Source organism: Diabrotica undecimpunctata, chromosome 1 (genome assembly GCF_040954645.1).
Source record: "Diabrotica undecimpunctata isolate CICGRU chromosome 1, icDiaUnde3, whole genome shotgun sequence".
Lineage (NCBI taxonomy): Eukaryota > Metazoa > Arthropoda > Insecta > Coleoptera > Chrysomelidae > Diabrotica > Diabrotica undecimpunctata.
In genome coordinates this window covers 92,274,774-92,298,710 of record NC_092803.1, presented here as the reverse complement: position 1 = coordinate 92,298,710, position 23,937 = coordinate 92,274,774, and the positions used below count along the sequence as shown (strand labels likewise).

The window sequence follows — 23,937 nt, the reverse complement described above, 5'->3', positions numbered from 1 at the left end:
GTAAGTCATATACTGCAACTATAAATATCTCAGTAACTTTTTGTTTGTCTTTTTCTTTTTCTGATCTTGAAAGAATTTTCTCTTTCATCTGGTTTTTGTTTCGCTTGTAAACTTGGTTTATCGTCAGCATTATTAGAGAATGTACATTCTTCACACTGGTCTTTCTTGGGCTAACAGGAGATATTAAAGTCTATCACAAAAATGTGATCATGCGTTTGGTGTGGAATATATTGTTTATTCTCAGAAACACATTTATTAACATAATTTCGGTGTAAAGCAGCAATGTTAAGACCGCCTTCTATATATTCGCGTTTAGAACGAGATCTACAATAATGGCTCTCGATTCTCGGAATGGAGTTAATATGATTCCTGACGTCATCGTAGAGATGGATTAATCTGGTGACGATTATTGTGTCTTCCTGTAAGATCTTCATCCTGAATGCCTTTGACAGTACAGTTGTTGTTCTTTTTCACAACAGTTCTGATGGTTTTCTCGGAAATATCTAGGGTATTCATGAAGAATATTTTGCATACTCTCTTACGTTCAGTACCTAAAGGCAAATGTATGCGTTGTTAAAATTTTTGCGTGTACTGTCATCGCGTATAATATAACGATACTTTGGTACAATATAGACTTTTTATTAGATATCAGAGCTGGGAACAAATTAATTACAACTAAAAATTGAGTATGCACTTTACTCAAAAGTAAATGTAATTAATTTCCCTCTGTAGCTGTCATGTGATCGTTATATTTTCTTTTTCGAGATAAAAATGTGATAACTTTTCACTATGGTATTAAGAAACCTAAACAAAATTAAAATAAAAATACAATCAGTCCCATTAAAAATAACTGATACGAAAAGCGAATCAAAAAGGATTTTTTGTTTACGGACTGTAAATTCAAGTAAATAATTCATTGTAAAATTCAAGTAAAATTGCTTGCTATTTCTATTATGAACTAATTTGATGAAGAGGAAGACATAGTAAAATGTATTAATCCATAAAGACTGAGATAGTATAAATATTACATAATACCGGATCATTTAATTTTTAACTATCAACAAAAATGTAATATAATATGATGTACCAATTTAATGGTAATATGATATTCACAGAGATAGCCGCAATAATTTCTTTGTCGATAAAATTGTTTAGATAATTATTATATTCCAACTGACACAGCAGAGCAGTAAAGTATTATACATAAAGATGGTGTTAAAGATATCTTTGCTTACTTGGTCTACTAGTATTATAAGTTATAGCGTTGGTATTTGATAAAATTACTGTTTACACAACTTGGCAACTCAGCCAATTGATATAATGATAGAAAACTGCAATTTATGTTAGGGTTTGAAAATATTACAGAGTCGTCATGTAGAAATCTACGATTAAGTTAAAAAAATTACCACAGTAGTATGCCGCAGTAGAGCCATCTCTATGATCAGAAACAAATTAATCGAGGGTGAAGATCAACCTTAATCAATTTTTCGAAGAAATAGGACCATTTAGAAATTGCATAATAGATAATGCTACATATTTTAACAACCAAAAATTTCGAGCATTTTGTGAGAAAAAGGGAATCAACATTCATTTTACAAGTATCAGACATCCTCAGGCAAATCCTGCAGAAAGATATATTAAAGAAGTTATAAAATATTTAAGAATAGTGTGCCAAGATCAACATGAAACGTGGCAGCAACATATACCACAAGTAGAATATTTTTTAAATAATACACATAATTTAAATACAGAGGAAGTACCAGAATATTTAATGTTTGGCCATATAGGAAACAGAAAATGGATTAGTGAATATAATCAGGATATGTTAGAACAAGTAATGCAGAAAGTGAATAACCGAATTAGGAGGAAAGCTGAAAAATATATCAGAAGACAAAATCGAAAAATAAAAAAACCAATCACATTTCAAAAGGGAGATAAAGTGTTAATTCGTTTACTTAGAAAAAGTAATGTTTAAGAAAATCGTTGTAAGTAATTACAACCAATGTTTGAAGGTCCATACAGAATTGAAAATCAGAATGGACTAAATAGTTATGTGTTAATAGATGCAGAGAACAGACTACGAGGCATGTTCCATATCAACGACATTTTTAAGTATTATGAAGAGAATGAATAATGTTTTCTATACTTTTAACATTAATAATAACAACTGTTACTGATATATCAATTTTATTCAATAGACTTGATTTGTTAAATAAATGGTAGATTTCATTATTGTGAATCAATTTGACATCATACTTGTAGTCTTGTACATATGGAAATTATTTTGTACCCTAAAAATCATAATTTGGGGTTAGATACAAAATTGATTTTATAAATGTCTTTCTAATATAATAAAGTGTAAAACTTACCAATTTATATGGATGAAAGCCTTTTGAATGGAAATAATTCCTAGATTTGTATCCTAACATCCATGGTAAAATGTAGTAAACACAAAAATATAAACACAAAAACTTCCATTTGACATGACAGTTTGACATAGACAGTGAACAGGGATGTATCTAATAGAACACATTTTAAATAAAAAAAAATTGAATTATTAATTTACTAAGGTATGTAGATAAGAAAATTAATATTTAAAAAAATAATAAGTAAATTATTTATTTTAAATATTATTTTGGGGTATTGATATGATTGGTGTTTAAAGAAAATAATTTATAAGTTATATACTAGATAATTTTAGATATAACAAGTATTTGGTTATTTTAAGAAGTTATATACTAGAGAATTTAATAAAAATATATTTATGTGAGGGCATTTTTTAGAAATTAGCATATAAAAAGTATTTTTTTAGTAATTATGATGTTGTAGATATATTTAAGTGAGCCATGTGACTAGGCAACCAGATATACATACTCTGAAGTGACGTTTAAGAATAATTACGAATATAAAGTGGGGTTATAATGATAATATGTTGTTTAAAATGTGTAATTTATTAAATTAAAATGTTTAATTTATATAAGTTACTGATTTAAATGTATACTCTGATCTGAAAAGCCTAAATGCCAACAAAATTCTCGATAGATAAGTAAGGAATTCTCTAGATCACCGGAGATGGCTTTGTTTGCGAAATGGTTTGTTCCAGAAAATTCAGACATGTATTTAATAGAACAAATGGAACATGATTTCTTACCAGATGGTTCTGGAACATCCAAAAAGATATAAATACCCGGTGATTTGGATTCAAAGCAGTCAGAAAGTTTAAGTCAAGCAGTCAGAAAGTTTAAGTCAAGCAGTCAGAAAGTTTAGTAAGAAAGTCGATTCAGTTAGTTATGAGTTTTTTAGTATGAAAATTAGTTAGAGGCAGTCAATCAGTTACAATTGTTCAATATAGTGAGTTAAATCAATATTAAGAAACAGTATAAAGAAAATAATATTGAAGATTAAAAATTATGTTATGTATAAATGATGATAATGGAAGAAGTATTAATTGAATATTAAAATTAAATGATATTTTGGTGATTGGATATTGATATATTGAAAAGAAGAATAAAAATAAATGCTGTTGCTGGTGTGCTTGGTGGTTTATAAATGCTGTGAAGAAAAATATCTTAAATTGGTGGAAGCTGATAATTGGAAAAAGTAATTTCACAAAAACAGGGATAACCGAAGCTGAGAAGAAGACATTTGAGTGGTGATTATAATCTATATAGTGGAAAACAGTTCATTTAGGCATTCAGTGACAGAAAGGTACAAAATTTTGTTAATATAATTTAGTTAGTGTCATAACAATTTCAATTTTGAAGATATTTTGTTTAAATTTTACATTGTCTATAGAATTTAATTAGTTTCATAAGAATTTCAATTTAAAGATAGTTTATTTTAAATTTACATTGGCTAGGTTAGATATATATGTGTGTTTCATAATAGATATAATAAAGATAATTTAAAAAAGTACTTACAAACTAATTCTTTGAGAACCGCGATAAAAACGCTATATTATTAAAAAATACTCATTGCTTATCATTCAAACAAACAATACATCATAACAATAAATATATATATATATATATATATATATATATATATATATATATATATATATATATATATATATATATATATATATATATATATATATATATATATATATATTTATATTATATATCGTATCTACTGGTAGGTTACTAATTTCTTTGTGTTTGGTCATAATAGGGACCTGTCTCTCTGCCCTTGCTTATGTGTAATAATAATAAATGTGTGATAACGGAAGTAGAAAACTAGTTCTTGAATTCAAATTGTTTAAAAAAAAAATAAAATAAAAATATTGTTTAAAAATTCTATTTTATTATTTTTCTAATTTTTATTGGAGGACTCGATATACCATCATATTGTGAGCTAGCTTTTGTACCAGCTTTATACATACGATGAGTGTCTCAAACTTTATATGTTACGGAAAATAACGAAAAGCCGGTGAATATCGAGAATCGCCTGTTGAGTTAGTTATTGTTGACAGTTGCAACAGCTAACAAGCAGTATTTTCAACCGTTTAAAATATTCCGCGACTTTGACACTAGCTATAATATCCCTTATCATAGGCTCGCATTACTGGAAAAGGGATCTTTACATGCAGATATAAAAATTCCGTAGAAACCACAATAAGGATAAAGAACACGGCATGTCTTTGATACAATTCTTTAACTACCTACCTATACACAATAACAATTTTTTTTATTTTTCATATAAATATATAAAATAATTATATATAAATATATAATTTATATTAATAGTACATGGAACTAACATATCTAAATGTATATAAACTTATGTAAGTGCACTTGCTAATTGTTGTTTTTTACTTGTATGTAAATGTTATAATTTTAAAACCATATCATTGACTGGTTTTGTATATTTTTTTAAACCTTATGTATGTAATAAATTTTATAATTATTATTAAAGTGTACTTGAAGAGTACCAAAAATGAAAGTAATTTTATTCCAAATAACTATTATTAATCTAACTCAATGCTTATTCCCAAACTAAACAGTAAATCGTAAATACAGTTTGAATTAATTTGAATCCGGACCTGCCCGTCGCCATATTGGAGAGTACATACTGTCAAATTAAGTGGTCCCATTTAGTAGATACAGAAATATCGTTTGTGTCATATCCCCCCTCTTACATATCTCTGACTATAACAAACGTTGACAAGTAGTGACAACTGACAAAGAGTCTCCATACATTGTGCCTAGAGCCCCTTGACCGTAATCATAACCTACTGATATGACACCAGACTCTACGCTAAAGCGAATAACTGGATGGAGAGGGAGACCAACAACAAAGAGACCAAAGGGAAGACCCAAAACAAGATGGAGAGATCAAGTCTTAGGAGACATAAAGAAGCTGAGAATCTACAATTGGAAGGAGCGCTGTAAGGACCGGAAAGAATGGAGGAAATTTGTAGACAGGGCCAAGTCACACACGCTGCTATAATAATAAAAAAAACAACAGCGGACTGATTCTCCGCAATAAATGAATCAGAGAGCCCAAAAGGGCGGCAAACACTCCGCCAGGAGTGAACAAGCCATGATGATGATGATACGCACAATTCACCATTTTGTATAAAGTCAAAAAAATCGGTGTTCAATTCACTTTTTTTAAAAAAACACAAAAACAAAACTGGTGTCACATCTATTGTTTGCCACCAAAAAAATGGCGGACACATCGAAAAGTAGCTTCACTTTTTGAACGCTGGTTGAACGAGCGTTACCCGTCCTCTCTATTTCCTTGTCTAAGATTAAAACAATAACATAAACAAGCAAAGTTAGGTTAGAATCGACGTGTGAGATTGTCTGATACTTGGCAGTTAAGGGGATTTTTCCTGGGGATTTTTTAGCGAGAAGAGAAATATTTGCTCGGGGAATAACAGGGCACTTTATAGTTGGATCCTAAATACTATGCTGCACTAATATTGTAGTATTTCAAAATTTTTACGGTAATCTATTTTACAAGAAGTTTTTTAACAATTGAGAGAAATACATTGTGACTAATAGTTGGATTACTAATACAGAATAAATGCGAATATCTTACTAATTTTTTCACTTTTATTTGAAAAAATTACAAAAATACATAAAAAATTTAAGTTTTTTGTTGTGTATTTGTTCTTTTATTGACTCAATAATTCCCAAATTTCTTGCCTTCCATTTTGGCTGTATTCTGCGTCCGAAGTGACTTAAATTCACAGCCGATATATGGTTACATGACCACACGATGTTGGTCTATTAGGAGAAAATGATTTATATTTCAAAAATAAAACCCTATATTTTTGTAAAATATTTAGATAAGTAGGTACATTTTTTTTGTGCCTTAAAGGTATCTACTGAAAAAACCAGATATGTATATTATTTATTTATGTAAGAAATAGCCTTACACCTTAGTAAGAAATACATCTTTGTGTATCGGAGTGTTAATCCTAAACAACTTGTGACCAAAAATCGATTTTTACACCAAAATTATACTAATTATCAACAGAGGGCGCTGAAATAATTTATAGGTTCCATCAAATTTGCAGTTCTATGTATATTCGCAAATTGAACTATTTAAGCTTATAAAAATTTAAATTATATTTAAAAATAAAAAGTCGATAGACACTTGAATCATCCGAAATTATCCAAAAAATTGTTCAATCCGAAAATTATCCAATGGTCCACAAAATTATCCGAAAATCGGATAATTATCCGGACATTGGCAACACTGCTGATACTGTTTACTGGATTACCGCAAGGCTAGATAATCAACCAAAAAATATGTATTTGGTTACTTTCATGGTGACTTTTCTAGTAACTTTCTTGGGTGTGAATCTGTCTTTTTAGTTTACTCCTCCTGGTTAAAAAACAAACCATGGTTGTCAGATTGCAACAGATGTTCAGCAGACTTCAATTTTATGATTACTTTCTTATAATTTTGGGATGGAATGGTACCGTTCGCGTCATAAAAAACTGGTACAACTCTTATTACCGAAAATCATGTTTTTCAAGTTGTGTAAGTTGATCTTGTCACATGTGTCATTCTAATTTCTAGGGCACTGTTGCCAGTTCAACGAAAATATTATATGAAATAGGCTAAAAATTATGTGTGATAGACCGCGTTTTGAGTATTCTAAAAACTAAAACATCGAGCATTCTCGATCAGTCAGTCACATTAAATTTGTTTAAACATGCATCCTAAAAAATTTTCATATTAATTTTGTAATTTTTCATTATCTCAATTAAGTACTCATACCTTGATTTGTGTTTTATTATAATTTATGAAAATATTTCAATTCAAATATAGTGATAGATAAAATCAATCTACACATAACTTTAAATTATTATAATAAAACATTACAGTGAGGTATTGGATTGTAACTGTCACTTTATAATCTACGTAGGATAAAGTATAATGTTAGTTTTTGTTAATGTTATCGTTCATATAATAAATAATAAATAAATCTTGGTAGTTGGCCTGTGACTAAACTTATTGATATAAAATACAGTTCGTGTTCGGTAGGTAATTGAAGTAAAAAATTAGGTACAGTAGCTGCATTCCAATGTTCCCTGTGCCAATAATCTAGGTTTAAAGATCCTTCAAATATTTTGGATATTAGCTGAACCCTATCTCTGGTTATTAAATTTATTAAATACGGTTTTTTGTTGTTAATGATAAAAATAATACCTATCTAATAATAACTTTATTTTTTTTAATTAGATTTAGTGCAATTCCGTTATCTGTGATGGCAACAGCGAATTAATTCACGAACCACTGTATCCAGTCTGAACCCAGGTTTACATTGGGAAAAAAAGTGTACCAGTTTTATATGACGGGAAGTGTACCTGAATAGTGAATACCATTTTGTTAATGTATTAGTTAGTTACTGGAACTTATTCAGATTGTCACTACATTTAAATTGTGTGAATTTGTGTGTTTGGTAAACAAAATTTCAATTTAAAATCATGTATAAAATTAATTAATATTATATCGCATGCTCTTTCCTTATTTATTCGCCATTGAAAACAAAGTATCTGACCTCTGGCGGAATAAATTTAAACTACTAAAAGTGGTATAAACAAACCAGGCAGCTGTTGATTTCAATAGAATTATTAATTTTTTAGTAAATTTCAGCTTTATGACTACGTTAAAGTATTTTAAATCAAATCGATATTGTTCTGTTCCTTAATGCAATTCAAGATCAACAAAAGATATTTCCCTATTTCTCTTTCCTAAACTGGAAAACTTGAGGAAATCAATAAAAATAAAATACCACTATCATTAAGTCAATAACATATTGAGAATACATAATTTATTTTCAGATATAAATAAAGAAATAACAGAAATACAAATACTTACCATGTTGGGATAGTAGATAGTATCATGAGGTTTTTTCCTCATGATTTATTATGGAATATTTTAAAGATAAATCATGTGTTATGATCTTTTCTGACAGGTGATCTCAAGTTAAGGTTGATTTCATGTAATCAAATGAACTATCTTACAATAAAATCAAGTTTAAGTTATTTATGTTAATATTATGTCAAAAAATAGTATAAAATAAAAATTAACAAACATAAAAACATAAGGCGTAATATCAAATAATGCATATATTAGTAAGACAAACATTACACAGAACATTATACCAAAGAATATAGACGCTTATCTATATTCTTTGATTATACTCTGGACTGGATTCCAGGTATACACAAAATAGGATTCATCAATACACAAGCCAGTTCCAAACATTAAAGTTAAAATTTAAGAATTCATCACTTGAAAACTGCTTCCCCTTCAACCAATGGTCTCTTTGCTTCACCACAATACTCAAAGATATCATTAGGCTAATTTCCATTTTTAAATAATAAAAATAATTCGTTTTAAACCAAACTAAACATGCAAAAGCAATGGTAAACTCGGTTCGCTATTCCCAGTCTGAACCTGTGGTCCGAACCATGATACTATGAATAACAAGATAGGATCTTCCCGTAGCACAAAATTGGTCGTGTTCGCGCATGCCGTCATTGGAGAGCAGAATTTGAATTCTTGTTAAAGTTAAATGGGATTTTTATGCATTCTGTGATGAAATTATTCGATTAGCAAAAAAATAATAATAAAAAAAGGTTTAATAATTACAATAATCGTACACAAAAGGATATCTCCAAACTATTAAAGATTATTTATTGACACATACAAAAAACTGACATTACGAACGTGCAGCTCTCCAATTACGTCACGACTTATGCGCAATATCTTATCTTCTTAATCATAGGTTGCGTTCACCAGGTTAATCCGCTTTCAATCCGATTGCACAGCGCTTAATACTAATAATTAAAGTTTGGTGAACGACTGACGTTTGACAGTTGTGCGTGCTGCTTTGTCTTAAATTAGGTTGTGGCTCGGAGTCACTCATGAAAAAGTGTAACGCCCGCTCACGTCTGTTACGATGAGTCACCGAACGAGAGAGAGGCCCGCCGGACCGGCGAATGCCTTGCGTCTCTCTCCCACTCAAACATGATCGGTCCGCTGTAGTACCGCTAAGTCAAGTACGTTAAAAGGAACAACCATCGACTTGACTTTCGCAAGACACATTACAGCAGAAACACTTCCTTTCATTTCATATTTCTCCTATCATCGTCCTATCCTCAACAAAATCACTCAAATAGAAATTAGTTAAGTTTAAGTTTACATGTACAATGTTTTAGTAAACAAAATATATTTCTATAGTTAAAATTTGTGCAATTCTTATTTTCATTCAATTCCTTGTTCCTATTGTGCAATTTAATAATATTCATATCAATAAATATTCTACCGAGAAAAAGACGTTGTCACGTAAAATCTTCGCCCGTAAAACCGACTTTACAGGCAACCGATTTTTTTTTTGTTTTTATTAACCCAACTAAAATGGATAATATTCTTGAAGCATTTTTGTTTGGGGACGATATTATCCCCCAAGTTGCGAATGCCGTGGTGAATTTAGTGAATGCGCCTCAAAATGTTCCAGAAGGGCGTGGTGAAATAACACGGAATGAAAATTATTTCGAATATACCATTCCACGTTATTCCGATATCCAATTTAGAGAACATTTTCGTATGTCCAGAGTTACTTTCCAGGTAAAATTGTGTAATAAAGTAATAACGTCACGTCTATATTCTTATATATTTTCAGAGACTCTTTAATTGTATTGGTCATATCCATCAGTTGGAAGACAGAATAATTCCATTGGAAAAGAAATTAATGTTTACGATTTGGATGCTAAGTAAACCAGAGAGTTTTTTGGCTGCTGGGGATAGATTTGGTTTGCCGAAGAGTTCTGGGCATAATATTTTTAGTGAAATAATTATGGAATTAGGAGGCCTGACTCCACAATACATAAGATGGCCTAATATGCAAAATCTTGTACAAACTGCAAATGTAAGAAGACAAATGTTTATTCAATCAATAACAAAAATTCCTTTGCTACTTATTGATTTTACTTTGTGCAAGGTTCATTTTAAAATTATTTCTTGTAGGTGTTTGAAGCTCGTTCTCAAGGAATCCCCGGTGTGGTTGGTGCTATTGATGGCTGCCATATAACAATAAAGCAACCCGTAAATAATGCCATTGATTTTTATAATAGAAAAGGATTTCATTCCATAATACTACAAGGTATGTTAGGCCATATTCAAAGCTTAATTTCTACTAGAAAGTATTTTTGGAAAGTTGTGAATACATTTGAATTTTTTTGCTCTACTAATAAAATATGTTTTAAAAATTCTTTATCCCACATTCCTGTCTACTGGTATCACCAATATCCAACCTTTTTAATAGAATTTAAGTACTGCCTTAGCGATATACTCATCAAATATCTTATGTTACAATTAAAATCTGTTTTTAGGTGTTTGTAATGAGAGGGGAGTATTTACTTATGTAAACATAGGTAGACCTGGACGAATGCATGATGCTCGTGTATTTCGGATGAGTGAAATATATGATTGTTTAACTCGAGCAGATCCTATTTTGCCACCAAATATGCATCTCATTGGAGATTCAGCATATCCCCTACTCATAAACTTAATGAAACCATATCAAAACAATGGACATTTGCTACCAGAACAAGTAAATTATAATAATAAATTAAGTTCTATTCGTTCTGTTGTAGAAAGATCATTTGGTCTATTAAAATGTAAATTTAGGAGACTAAAATTTCTTGATACAGAAACGATTCAAATGGCAAACCGTACTGTGCTTGCTGCTTGTGTCCTACACAATTTTATAATATTAGAAGGCAATGTTCTGGATGAGTACAACATTGAGAATCATATATTAAATGAAGATAATAATGAAGGAATTAATTATATAATGGTTGGTGGAGCAGAACAAAAAAGAAGAGACATAGTGCAACAGTGTTATGTGGAAAATAATTAATATTGAATATTATTGTTAATGTTGAATCTAATTTTATTTTAAATATTTTGTTTAATTGTATTGTAAATATTATATATAATTTTTCTCCTGTCTGTCTTTTAGTTATTAATGCAAAGAAAGATTTGTTTATTTAAAAGTGAAAGTATGTTGTTTTATTTTAAGTATCCATAGTGTCTTTAAGAATGTTTCTTTTCCTACTAGTCCTATCCTACTTACAAGTATTAACATATCAAATCTCTATTTAGGCCCTTGCTTCAAAATAGGTTTTTTCTTTAATGGAAAGATAAAACAAAATTACTGATATACTATTTTATTTTGGTTTTGAGAATTACAATATATGAAAAGAATTAGATGATTTATAAAACAATTTAAAAAAGAAATAAACATATTCAGATTGGGAAGCTGATAGCAGAAAAACAATTCACTTAATATCACATCAATTTTTTGTTGGCAAATATATATCTCATTGGATATTCAGTATATCTATTCCTCATTAATTTAATGGGTAAACAATAATAGAGAAATTTACTAGGGATTAACAAACAGAATGGAAGATTTAGATTACACTGATGATATATGCCTCTTAGCACTTACAAAACATGACATGCAACTAAAAATAAACATTACAAAAAAAATCAAACAAGGTTGGTTTAGAAATAAACATCACCAAACCCAAAGAAATGTGATTTGGCATTTGCTTATTGTAATCAGCAACCCGGAAATTGAGAAAGTGGTGGAATTTCTATATGGGCAGCATAATTGACTGTAATGGTGATACAGTGTGATGTGCAGGAAAGAATTAATATGGCTCATAAAGCATACAATATGCTTAACATATGAAAATCCAGAATTTACCCAACTAAAACAAAATTAGTAAAAATTCTTTGTATATTTTGACCTAATGGAATATCAAATGAAAATAACGCAAATAAGGTGAAAAAAATGGAAATGATTGGGCCACACACTCCATAGACAACCAGACGACATTGCAGGAGAGTGTTAGATTGGAATTGACTAGCGACAACTGGAGTTCGCTGAAGACACTTTGTGGAGGCCCTATGTTCCTCTCCTAGTAATCTTTATATATATATATATATATATATATATATATATATATATATATATATATATATATATATATATATATATATATATATATATATATATATATATATATATATATATATGTATATATATATATATATATGTATATATATATATATATATATATATATATATATATATATATATTTATATATGTATATATATATATATATATATATATATATATATATATATATATATATATATATATATATATATATATATATATATATATAAACAAAGTTTCTTTGTGCTTACTGTTTGTATCTTACACAATTTCGTTATATCAGAAGGCAATGTTCTGGATGAATACAATACTATATTATATGAAGGAATAATAATATAATGGTTGTTGCAGCCGAACAAAAAAATTGTAAAAATAATTAACATTAAATATTATTTTATTGTATTAATTATAAATAGTAATCAATAGGTACCATTTTTCATAAGATTTGTGTATCAATCAAAAACTGGTTTGTTGGAAAATAAATGAAGTATGTATATGTTTTCAAATTTGTTTTAATGTCTAGATAACTATATAAATAACAAAAAAACTATGAATATTTATAACCTAATCCCTAATCTAGATAATGACTATATATATTTTAATAATAAAAAAACTATGAATATTTGTAACCTAATCCCTAATCTAGATAATCACTATATACATTTTAATAATACTAAAATATTTACAAACTAATCTAAAATTCCCTTAGAGTCTAAATATTTTTTAAATAAATCATTTCTTTCTTTTTGCACTTCGTTGTGGACCTCCAGTGCACTAGCTACTCTTTCTAGAGCCACAACCTTTCTTAGTTCCACCTCCTCCATTGTCCGGCGAAATTTGGACAATGATTGTCCCTCCATTCTTCTTTTTAGAGGTGTTTCAACTTTTGGGCATTTGGCATTTTAAGGCACTCTAACCTAACCAAATATATTTCCTCAAGGCACCGCGTCACAGTGTTGCCGTATTTATTTTAAATACGGCAACTATGCAAACTATGCAACATATTAAAATATGTATATGAATGTTACAAATAAAGTTACTTTTACGAAATAATAATTTGTGTTATGAGAAGCTACAAATTTTAAATAAGTATAAAACTTGCCATATTTTTTTTGTAAAATGTATACGAAGGTTTAAAATATAAGTTACTTTTACGAAATTATAATTTGTGTTATGAGAAGCTACAAGTTTTAAATAAGTATAAAACAAATATTATATACGGTAATTTAATTAATACTATTAATTTTTTATATCATTGTAATCAATTTTATTGTATATGCATTTGATTATCTTTAATTTAACTAAAATCTATGAATTTTTATATAATTTCAATGCATTTCTATTATATACGGTAATTTAATTAATACTATTAATTTTTTATATCATTGTAATCAATTTTATTGTATATGCATTTGATTATCTTTAATTTAACTAAAATCTATGAATTTTTATATAATTTCAATGCATTTCCTATTAATTTTTATATGCATTTCTTTAATATTATGTGAGAGTATGAAAAAACTGGAGACTTGGCAACTCTGACACCATTTAAGAGCATGGTACAATGTGTATTCATTGTACCATGATTTAAGAGTATGTTAACTGTCATATAAAAGCTTGGCTAGGTTAGAGTGCCTTAAAATGCGAAATGCCCCAACTTTTATCCCACACCCACTAGTACCTGGTTGTGGCTCTAAATTTGTAACCTTTTCATTGGGAGCATCTAAAAGTTCTCCCAACTCTTTGATTTCTTTTGGCATGGCCATACTCATAGATGATATAATTATTTCGTCAGTGTTGATTGTCTTATCATCTACAAATATGGCCTCCATGTCTTCAAAATATTCCCAACCAACAGTACCTTGTCCTGTTTTTGATTTTTTTGCATTATCTTTTACCGTTTTGAAATGGGCTTTCATGTTTCTAAATTTTTTGTCTAAGATTTCATGAGATATATTATATCCATGAGATTGAAAAATTTTTACTATTTGGCCCCACACTTGCCTTTTCTTTATTTTTGGATTGCGAAAAAGTTCCTTTTTTTCGTTGTAGCATGATAGTAATAATTTAGTGGTTTTAATACTCCATGAAAATGGCACAGGCACATTTACTGTAGGAGGGATATTCTCTACGTCTAAATTTTCTACGGATATCTCGATTTCATTTCTGTTCTCTTGGCAATATTTTTCGAAATATTCGGGATCTAAAAAATATATATAAATGTAATATTTTAACATAAAATTATATTAAAAAATTTAAGGAATTTCACATAACCTCTTATTTATAGAAATATGTATATTACCTTCTAATAAATTGTGAACCTCTTCACTTTCCACTATTTTATAAATAGTGTTATTAAAATTATACTCTATTTGGATTAAATTTGCCATTTTTTGTTGGATAAATTTAAATTTGGCGGGATCTTACTATTAGAAGAAGCTATTCAGCGATGATTAAGCAAAACAAATTTAAGGCTGAATAAAATGGCGACCGCTTATCAGCCGCTTGGAGTTAGCGCATGATCAGCATATCGTTCACCAGAATCGATTATAAGCCGCTTGCAAGCAGCTTCTAAGCGATCGAGTCTGGATGGGTGAACGCAACCATAGTATCATGGTCCGAACTGTCTAGTGAATTTAGTTATTATTTTTTTGCAAAGTTAGTTACTTTTTGACAGACTAAAAGTGGCTGGAAATTACTATACAACCAAGCACACGTACTCATAGCCAATATTAAGAGTAAACAAACTAAATAGTAAATAAAATAGAACTTTGCGAATTACCGACAATCAATATTTATTTATCTGCACCATATAATAAATATTTATGTTAAATCATAACAACTAAAATATATTTTTTAAATATATACTACCCAAAATTTGATGGGTTTAGTATACACTTCCACTATTTAGAATAATTCTTCTTTTTTTTTATGAAAGAAGTCTGCAATAGTAGAATACTTGAGCTATTAATACTGAGAAGTAGGAATTGTTGTGTTTTAGGTTTCCGACAATGAATCTGTCATAATATGCCCTAGCTAAGCGTATGGAGTATAAACATTAGACTTTTATGTTTGTTTATACCATTTATATCGGCCATGACACTGCAATCGACCTGCCCTCTATATTCAGTTTCAATCGCGAATTAAAACGACATCACAAATCACAAACCATACATACTCACACAGACCATACAGTATGTATGGTCTGTGAACGACATGGCAATACTGTCAAATACAAACCTTTCCCTCCTTTGCTTCATTTGTAGCAGCGTAGCAATTTGTAGCTAACTTCACCCGCACTATATACTTTTGCCCTTTTACCGTATACATTTATTTTATTGGGATCTGTTAGATAGGATATTGTTCCTGTTAAAATGTCTTGTAGTTATGCAGATGGTTTGTCTCATTACGAAAATAAAGGTGTTCTAGGTGCTCCAGAAGTAAGATTTTTTTTTTAAATACTGAATAATTAATTTATACTTTCATCTTTTAGCAATTTGACTCAGAAAAGATGGTTAATGAGAAGTGTGATATTTTGGTCCAATGGATCAAGAATTCTAAACATATAGTTCTCCACACTGGTGCAGGGATAAGTACATCTGCTGGTATACCAGATTTTAGGTAAACGTATAGAGATAATTTGTTCATATTTTACAAGTTTCTGAAACTACTTTCTTGTGACATCTCTAGATTAAATATTATGTTTATATGAGATTAAGTCACAATTATTGGTTGTAATGAAAATCCCATTTTTAATAAACTATGTTTGACGTTTCGATTTCCAGTCTGGAAATATTTTTCAAAAGGATATTATACAAATTCTGAAAAATATAATACCAATGTTTTTGTTATTGCTTATCTAATACATCATAAATCATAAACAATAACAAAAACTTTGGTTATACTGATTTTTTTTTAAACTTTACCCAAAGATAATGTAGCTACTGATTTTGTAATTTGATTGATTTTTATTGGTTCAATTTAACATGGTGGTTTGGAAAATACAACTCGTATCAGGTATCAGATCAGATAACCAAAGCCAGCACACAGCTCAAAAATCACACCTAGGAATTTTTGTTAATAGCTTAGACATGACATGTGGCACCCTCAAAGACCATTTTTATGATTCTGACGACTTTAGGAGTCAATAATAGCTGCTATTTTGTTATAACATAATAGTGGTACATCCCATAATTGGCCTAAAATATACAGGTGCATTATACTATAGGATTAAAATAAAATTTTTCTTTCTTTATTTAACTTAGATTTACCAACTTATATTTTATTAACTATTTTGTCAATATCACATTTACATATACAGGGTGAGACACCACTAACAGGATGGAAGATTACAGCGAAACAGTAAAAGATTTTGAAAAAATTTTAAATTTATAGTTTGAAGGTTGATAAGAGCTACATTTTAAAATTATTTTGAAATATACAGGGCGTCCCAATAAAGTGCGGCGTATCAAAGTTATATTTTTTCTTATGGGACACCCTATATTTTATCACATTTTCTAATTGTCAGCAAAAAATTAGGTATAATTTCATAAGACTTCTCTATACCTATGTAGAGTGTTCTGAGTTATGTGGAATATTCTTAAAATGTAAAGCTTTAAACGAAGACTCATTCCTAACTTATTTAAGAAATTCTAATAAAATTAGTTATACCTCTCAATAGTTGGATATTGGTTAAATGTATTTCATGATTAATTATTAAACATTTATTTACAGGGTGTTCAAAATTTGTAGTTTCATTATTGGATTATTCAATGTGAAATATAAGACTTATTTTAAATGGAATACCCTGTACACTAATAAATTATTATATTAAAAAAAATTTCCACTTTCCAATGATATATGGATGTCCTATAACTAGGAGTGATAGATTTTGCGTAATTTAAAATTTTCTTTTCGATTTCAAAATATTTATAGTTGTTACTCTCGATTTTTAAATCCATCATTTTGACATATTTGTTATAAATGAATCCAATGTAGTTGTAAACAAATGTGTATACTTTATACTTTTAGTTGCTGAAGCACAACGAATCAGAAAGAATTTTAATAAAACAAATAATACAAAATAAACCACAACTTACTACATTATAAGCAAAAAAATTTTTTTAAAGAAGACTCATTCTCGACTTATTTAAGTAATTATAACAAATTTTCTCTTACAGCAAAATAGTTGGGTAATGGTTAAATTTATTCCATTATTGATTATTAAACATTTATAGGAAAATCCCAGTAGTTGGCTGTATACCATTGTTTAAAAAAACATACAGAAGTTAAAAACACTTCACCATTGTATTTAGGTATATAAAATAAACATATAGTTAAAACTTTTACAGGTGTCCTCAAAATTTATACAGTAGTAGCATAACGTTTTCGATCTAATCAGATCATCTTCAGTGCCTTAGTACTTGAAGCTAACAATGAAATTTGTGGCTATGACATCCATATATGGGTTACATCTTTCCAAACTTAAATTATGTGTTGACTCTAGGTCGATGACAATGGATAAATTCAATACTTGAGGAACTACATGCCTCTCTGCTTGGTTTTTAACACGTGGTTCTTGTCAGTTAAGACGACACAGACCAACTGGCTGAGGTGACAGGAATATAATTTAAGAAGACAGCTAAACATGACAAAGTATTGGTGTGTTCCGAGGCTAATGTAGTTATTAAAAATTATAAATTTTTTTTATTTTGTTATAATAATACCTAATATCTTACTAATGAACCTTTAATTAAAATTGAATCTGTTTAAATGGGCCTGGGCCTGTGTAGCGTAAGCGGTAGGATGCTTGCCTCACAAGCCGGTGGTTCGGAGTTCGAATCCTACTGCCGGCAAGAACAACTAGATATTTTTAAAAATGGCTATAGGCCCCAGGTCGACTCAGCCGAAATAAAAATGAGTACCTTGGGTTAAATCCAGGTCTAATAATAGGCGGTTGAAGCGTAGCACTGCCCATGTTACCTTCCTTGTATACCGTAGGCCCTAGATATAGCAGACTACCCTGCTATACTCCCAAAGCCGCGAAGCGGTATAAAACGGGAGACTATTATTATTATTATATCTGTTTAAATGATATAAATTTTATTTCCCTTTAAATCTGCAAATCTCTATTATTGAAAAAACAACAAGTCAGTTATGAAGTTAGTGGAATTAATGTTTGAGGTTGAATCTATGACATCATAAGTGGTTTGAAAATTGATAGATATGGAAAATGAAAGAAAATGATGTGGTACTGTCCACATAATAGTGTAAGAATGATATAAAATAAGTATATAAATGAAATGATTAAGTTGGAATCCAATGAAATTGAAGTTAAAATTTTTTTTATATATTTAAATTTGGGTAATGGTGGTTGCCTATGAGAAACTCCTGTTACTGTTACATCATAAACATAAAAACAAGATTTCTTCAACATCAAACTTTTCAGATACTCTAAACCCTTCTTTTTCTCATAACTTTGCCTTCCAAAAAACACAATCACAGCTTAAGACCCATCAATCAAACAAAATTTCAAGACACACCTTAATTTTTTCTAAGGCTGATAAAGGTAATTGTTTGGTTATTCTAGACCATGATTCATATGACAATAAAGTCTCTTCTTTTCTAGATGACAATCACTTCTCTCTTTTACCAACTGATCCTTCTAAGAGATTTATATCCAAACTCAAAGATCATGTCAAAAAACATTCTGAATTTCTTTCCAATCATGATGCTCCCTATAGCAAACTACCTGGTAGCCCTCTCGTTCCAAGGTTATATGGCTTGCTAAAAGATACATAAAGTTGGAATTCCCATTCGTCCCGTTGTCAGTTTCATCAACACTCCAGTGTGTATTTTATCTAAATTCATACTTAATACTTTAAAAAATCTAATTAATTTTACTCTACAGTTTACTATAATAAATTCATATCAATTGGTTGATAAACTTCAACTCATTATTCTCAATCCTGACATTACTATGCTTTCTTTTGATGTTAGTAATTTATTTACTTAGTCTGGTAAAAACACTCCTAGTCAACAAGTCTATTCAGTCCAACATCATTTCATCGATATTTGATATCCTTGAATTATGTCTATCTCAAGATTTCTTCCAATTCAACAACAAATTTTATAGACAACCTGATGGTTTAGCAATGGGCAGTTGCTTATCCCCCTTCCTGGCTGATGTCTTTATGGATCATTTAGAATCCAATCACTTCATAAAAAATCCTGAAATTTTACACTGGTTCCGTTATGTTGATGACTGTTTAGTCTTCATGTCAGGTAATCATGACTCAGCACAACAACTACTTCTTAAAATCAATAAATCCATCCAAATATCAAATTTACCATGGAACTAGAATCTTCCCAAGCCATCAATTTTCTAGATTTATCTATTACCAGACTCAACAATCAATTTGACTTTGGTATCTTCCGCAAGCCCACCCAAACCGATCATGTCATTCATTCTTCCTCCAATCACCTCCAATTCCTCTATCACACAAATTAGCTGCTTTTAGAAGTTTCATCCACAGACTATATTCAATACCTATGTCTATTGACTCCTTTAATAAAGAACTCAACATCATAAAACAAATAGCTGTCAACAATGGTTATGATCCTTTTATAATAGATAAAATCATCCATAAAAGAGAATCTAGATTGCTTCAAAATTCTGCTTTTAATCAATCTTCTTCTACTCCAATTTACAGGTCTTTACCTTACCACACTCCCAAACTATCTGAAAATATCAGACAAATTATAATGAATTCATCAGAAAATACACACATATCTTTCAAAGTTGGAAATACTCTTAACCATTTCTTGACAAATACTAAGGATACAATACCCTATATGAACCGTAGTGGAGTTTACAGACTGACTTGTTCTGATTGTGATGCCTCCTACATTGGCAGGACTTATAGGTCACTTTCAACTAGATCTACTGAACACTCTAAAAGAGATAATACATCAGCTTTTTCACACCACCTTAAAGTCAATAATCATCATTTCAACATCCCTGATGGAGTCAAATTAATTCATAACATCCAAGATAGAAATGCTTTATGGTTGGACTTGTATGAGGACCTTGAGATCTCCAGAGACATGAGGACTAGCCCCAACTGTGTTAACCGCCAAACTACTCTAAACCGACCTTTTACTCCCATACACCGACAACTATTCACTTAATTTTCATTAACATTCCACTAATTGCATTCAAATTTCATCTTTTTCATTTTGCTTCTGTTTTCTCTTTCCCAACCAGCCCACTAACATCTAACATTTTAACACCCTTACTAATCACCCATTAACACATATCATACCTCAATTTGTCCACCTCCTCATTTCTTTCTTTTTATTCATCATACTCTTTATTCCACCATTTTACCCTATGGCAGTTTCTTATTTCTCATCCTCCTGCCAGTTGCATTCAAATTTCATCTTTTTCATTTTGCTTCTGTTTTCCCTTCCCTAAACAGCCCACTAACTTCTAACATTTTAACACCCTTACTAATCACCCATTAACACATATCATACCTCAATTTGTCCACCTCCTCAATTCTTTCTTTTTATTCATCATACTCTTTATTCCACCATTTTATCCTTTGGCAGTTCCTTATTTCTCATCATCCTGCCAGTTCTTGTATAACTCACTCCTACACATATTCTTTTCCTCATGTCTCCTACTTCTTAGGGTCACCTTACTTGTCTTTGTACTTTTTTCCACCATAATTCTTTATCTTTAATCTCTAAATTTAAATTTCATCACTAAAATTAAACTCCATCTGTCATCTTCACACATCCTTTTGACACTTTCAGTCTGTGGACCCCATTACCACCTATATTACACAAGTCAATCTAATCCCTTCACAGTTAACTCAACATATAGTCTCTATTATTTCATTCTTTCCCTAATAATTATTTTCACACATATCATTTTGTCTGGTTTTCCATTTACATACTTAATTATTTAACTTTGTCCATGCAGTTCACAACAACATTGTATCCAATTTATTCTTGCTGCTGTACATTACTCAACCAACATTTTATATTTCCTCTTTCCTATATTAATACTCTTATTCATTCTTTCTCAACTCATTTATGTTCATTTTAACATACTTCACAATATGGCAATATTATATTAACACCATCAAAACTACAATATAATTTAGTTAGAATATCATATCCTGTTATCATATTATCTTATAAAAATTTCAATAGCTTATTCATTTTACTAATTAATAATAAAAGAAAAAAATTTTCAAACTCTCAGAGATTTACACACCAGGTCTCTTACTGTTGTTAGGCAACCACCATTACCCAAATTTAAATATATAAAATTTTTTAACTTCAATTTCATTGGATTCCAACTTAATCATTTCATTTATATACTTATTTTATATCATTCTTACACTATTATGTGGATAGTACCACATCATTTTCTTTCATTTTCCATATCTATCAATTTTCAAACCACTTATGATGTCATAGATTCAACCCATCGAGTTAGAATCTATGGAGAAGCTATGAGCAAATTAACGTGTGTATTAAAAACGGCGTAGGTAGGCGTGGCTAACGGTGATACCAATATGGCGGTGAGATCATGGCCGGACTCAATAATATTAAAACTACTATAAAAATATGACTAGTTATTCAGAAGATTTAATCATAATCTACAAAGTGCAATACGTTTTTAATAAACTATAATTTATTTATCCCGCGGTAAACACTAAAAACACGATATATTATACATAAAGATAAATTAATACAGGTAAATACTATTAATTTATTCTTTGAAGTACGGGCCATTACTTTGTTTACATATTTGTATACTAACCTGTAGAACGTTATTCCTGAAGATTTTTTATTAACAATGGTTCTGCCACTGCAACTACGTTGAGAACAAGAAACCATTATTATGCACTATCACAATATATTATTACAGTTTCTATAAAAGTATTATAAAACTAAAAATATTCGAAAATCAACAAACGTAAACAAACATATACGATCTGTCAAAAGTGTCAAAACAATATGGCCGAAGTGAGGTCGTTTTTAGTCACGTGATGCCCTCTCCATAGATTCTAACTCGATGATTCAACCTCAAACATTAATTCCGCTAACTTCATAACTGACTTGTTGTTTTTTTCAATAATAGAGATTTGCAGATTTAAAGGGAAATAAAATTTATATCATTTAAACAGATTCAATTTTAATTAAAGGTTCATTAGTAAGATATTAGGTATTATTATAACAAAATAAAATTTTTATAATTTTTAATAATTACATTAGCCGCGGAACACACCAATACTTTGTCATGTTTAGCTGTATTCTTAAATTATATTCCTGTCACCTCAGCCAGTTGGTCTGTGTCGTCTTAACTGACAAGAACCACTAGTTAAAAACCGAGCAGAGAGGCATGTAGTTCCTCAAGTATTGAATTTATCCATTGTCATCGACCTCAACACATAATTTAAGTTTGGAAAGATGTAACCCATATATGGATGTCATAGCCACAAATTTCATTGTTAGCTTCAAGTACTAACAGTACTAAGGCACTGAAGATAATCTGATTAGATCGAAAACGTTATGCTGCTACTGTATAAATTTTGACGACACCTGTAAAAGTTTTATCTATATTTATGTTTATTTTATATACTTAAATACAATGGTGAAGTGTTTTTAACTTCTGTATGTTTATTTAATATCTAATATGAGGCTGATTTTAAATGGAACACCATGGATATTAATTAATCGTAATGATTGCGCTAAGAACTTTTCTTAACGTAAGTTTTCTTTGCCAAAATTAATATCCCAACTGATATTTCCAACTTTTTATTTAACCAAACAAATTTACAGTGCTATGTTATTTCCGCCATTATAACCACTTCTCTCTATACAACCTTACTCCCGTTGTACATGTACATTGCCACTCGGGCGAGTCCATTAGTCTTACAGGTTGCAACTACACACTGTTGCAAGACTGACCTAAAAATCCCATATTATACAAAATGAAAAGTCCCAAACACGTAATACTAAAAAAAGTTTCCTCTTTTAAACTGTATAAAGATGTCCTATACTTAAGTCTCATAGTTTTTGCGTAATTTACAATTATTTAAACTCTTCATCGGTTGATTGTAAAACAAAAGATATAGTTAGTTAATATCATTGTATGACATTGTCATTTTCTGACATTACAGTCTGGTAATTGTCAAAATATAAACATTCATGTGTAATATTTAACTTTCAATATTCCTAAAAATGAAGAATTACGCTATCCATGAAAGAGTTGACATGGTACTTTGCATTGGAGAATGTTTGGAAAATTGTCTCTTAGCTTCTAAAGTTTATGCTCAAAAGTATCCTGATAGAAGACACCCACACAAGGAAGTTTTTGAGAGATTGCTTAATAGATTCCGTGCTACTGGTAATA

The 23,937-nt window shown here is 29.7% G+C and overlaps 2 protein-coding genes and 1 long non-coding RNA gene across 4 annotated transcripts in view; 2 read left to right on the top strand and 1 right to left on the bottom strand.

Moving 5' to 3' along the window:
• Nucleotides 1–10,332: 10,332 nt before the first annotated feature.
• LOC140439616 (uncharacterized) lies at nt 10,333–10,973 on the top strand. Its single transcript, XR_011950665.1, has 3 exons — nt 10,333–10,399; nt 10,498–10,633; nt 10,863–10,973. It is a non-coding gene; the product is annotated as an uncharacterized lncRNA (long non-coding RNA).
• A 2,032-nt stretch (nt 10,974–13,005) lies between these two features.
• On the bottom strand, nt 13,006–14,948 carry LOC140439610 (uncharacterized). The gene is made up of 2 exons (XM_072529635.1): nt 14,806–14,948; nt 13,006–14,706 (listed from the first exon to the last, which is right to left on the bottom strand). The coding sequence occupies exons 1-2, from the start codon at nt 14,891–14,893 to the stop codon at nt 14,102–14,104; spliced, it is 693 nt and encodes a 230-aa protein (XP_072385736.1). The 5' UTR covers nt 14,894–14,948; the 3' UTR covers nt 13,006–14,101.
• Nucleotides 14,949–15,744: 796 nt separating this feature from the next.
• Nucleotides 15,745–23,937, top strand: part of Sirt6 (sirtuin 6) — a 336,907-nt gene continuing 328,714 nt past the window's right edge. Inside the window, exons 1-2 of one of the 2 annotated variants that reach the window (XM_072545222.1) lie at nt 15,745–15,943; nt 15,997–16,124. In XM_072545222.1, coding sequence (XP_072401323.1) covers nt 15,878–15,943; nt 15,997–16,124 — 194 coding nt within the window. In that variant the 5' untranslated portion in view covers nt 15,745–15,877. The remainder of the gene's footprint in view (nt 15,944–15,996; nt 16,125–23,937) is intronic. The other variant, XM_072545230.1, reaches the window with a different exon arrangement.

What these genes read in the sequence shown, in the direction of transcription:
- LOC140439610 (XM_072529635.1), bottom strand. Translation starts at nt 14,893, where the DNA reads ATGGCAAATTTAATCCAAATAGAGTATAATTTTAATAACACTATTTAT. An exon ending in GGTTCACAATTTATTAGAAG is followed by an intron (nt 14,707 to 14,805) that starts GTAATATACATA and finishes TATATTTTTTAG; the next exon opens with ATCCCGAATATTTCGAAAAA.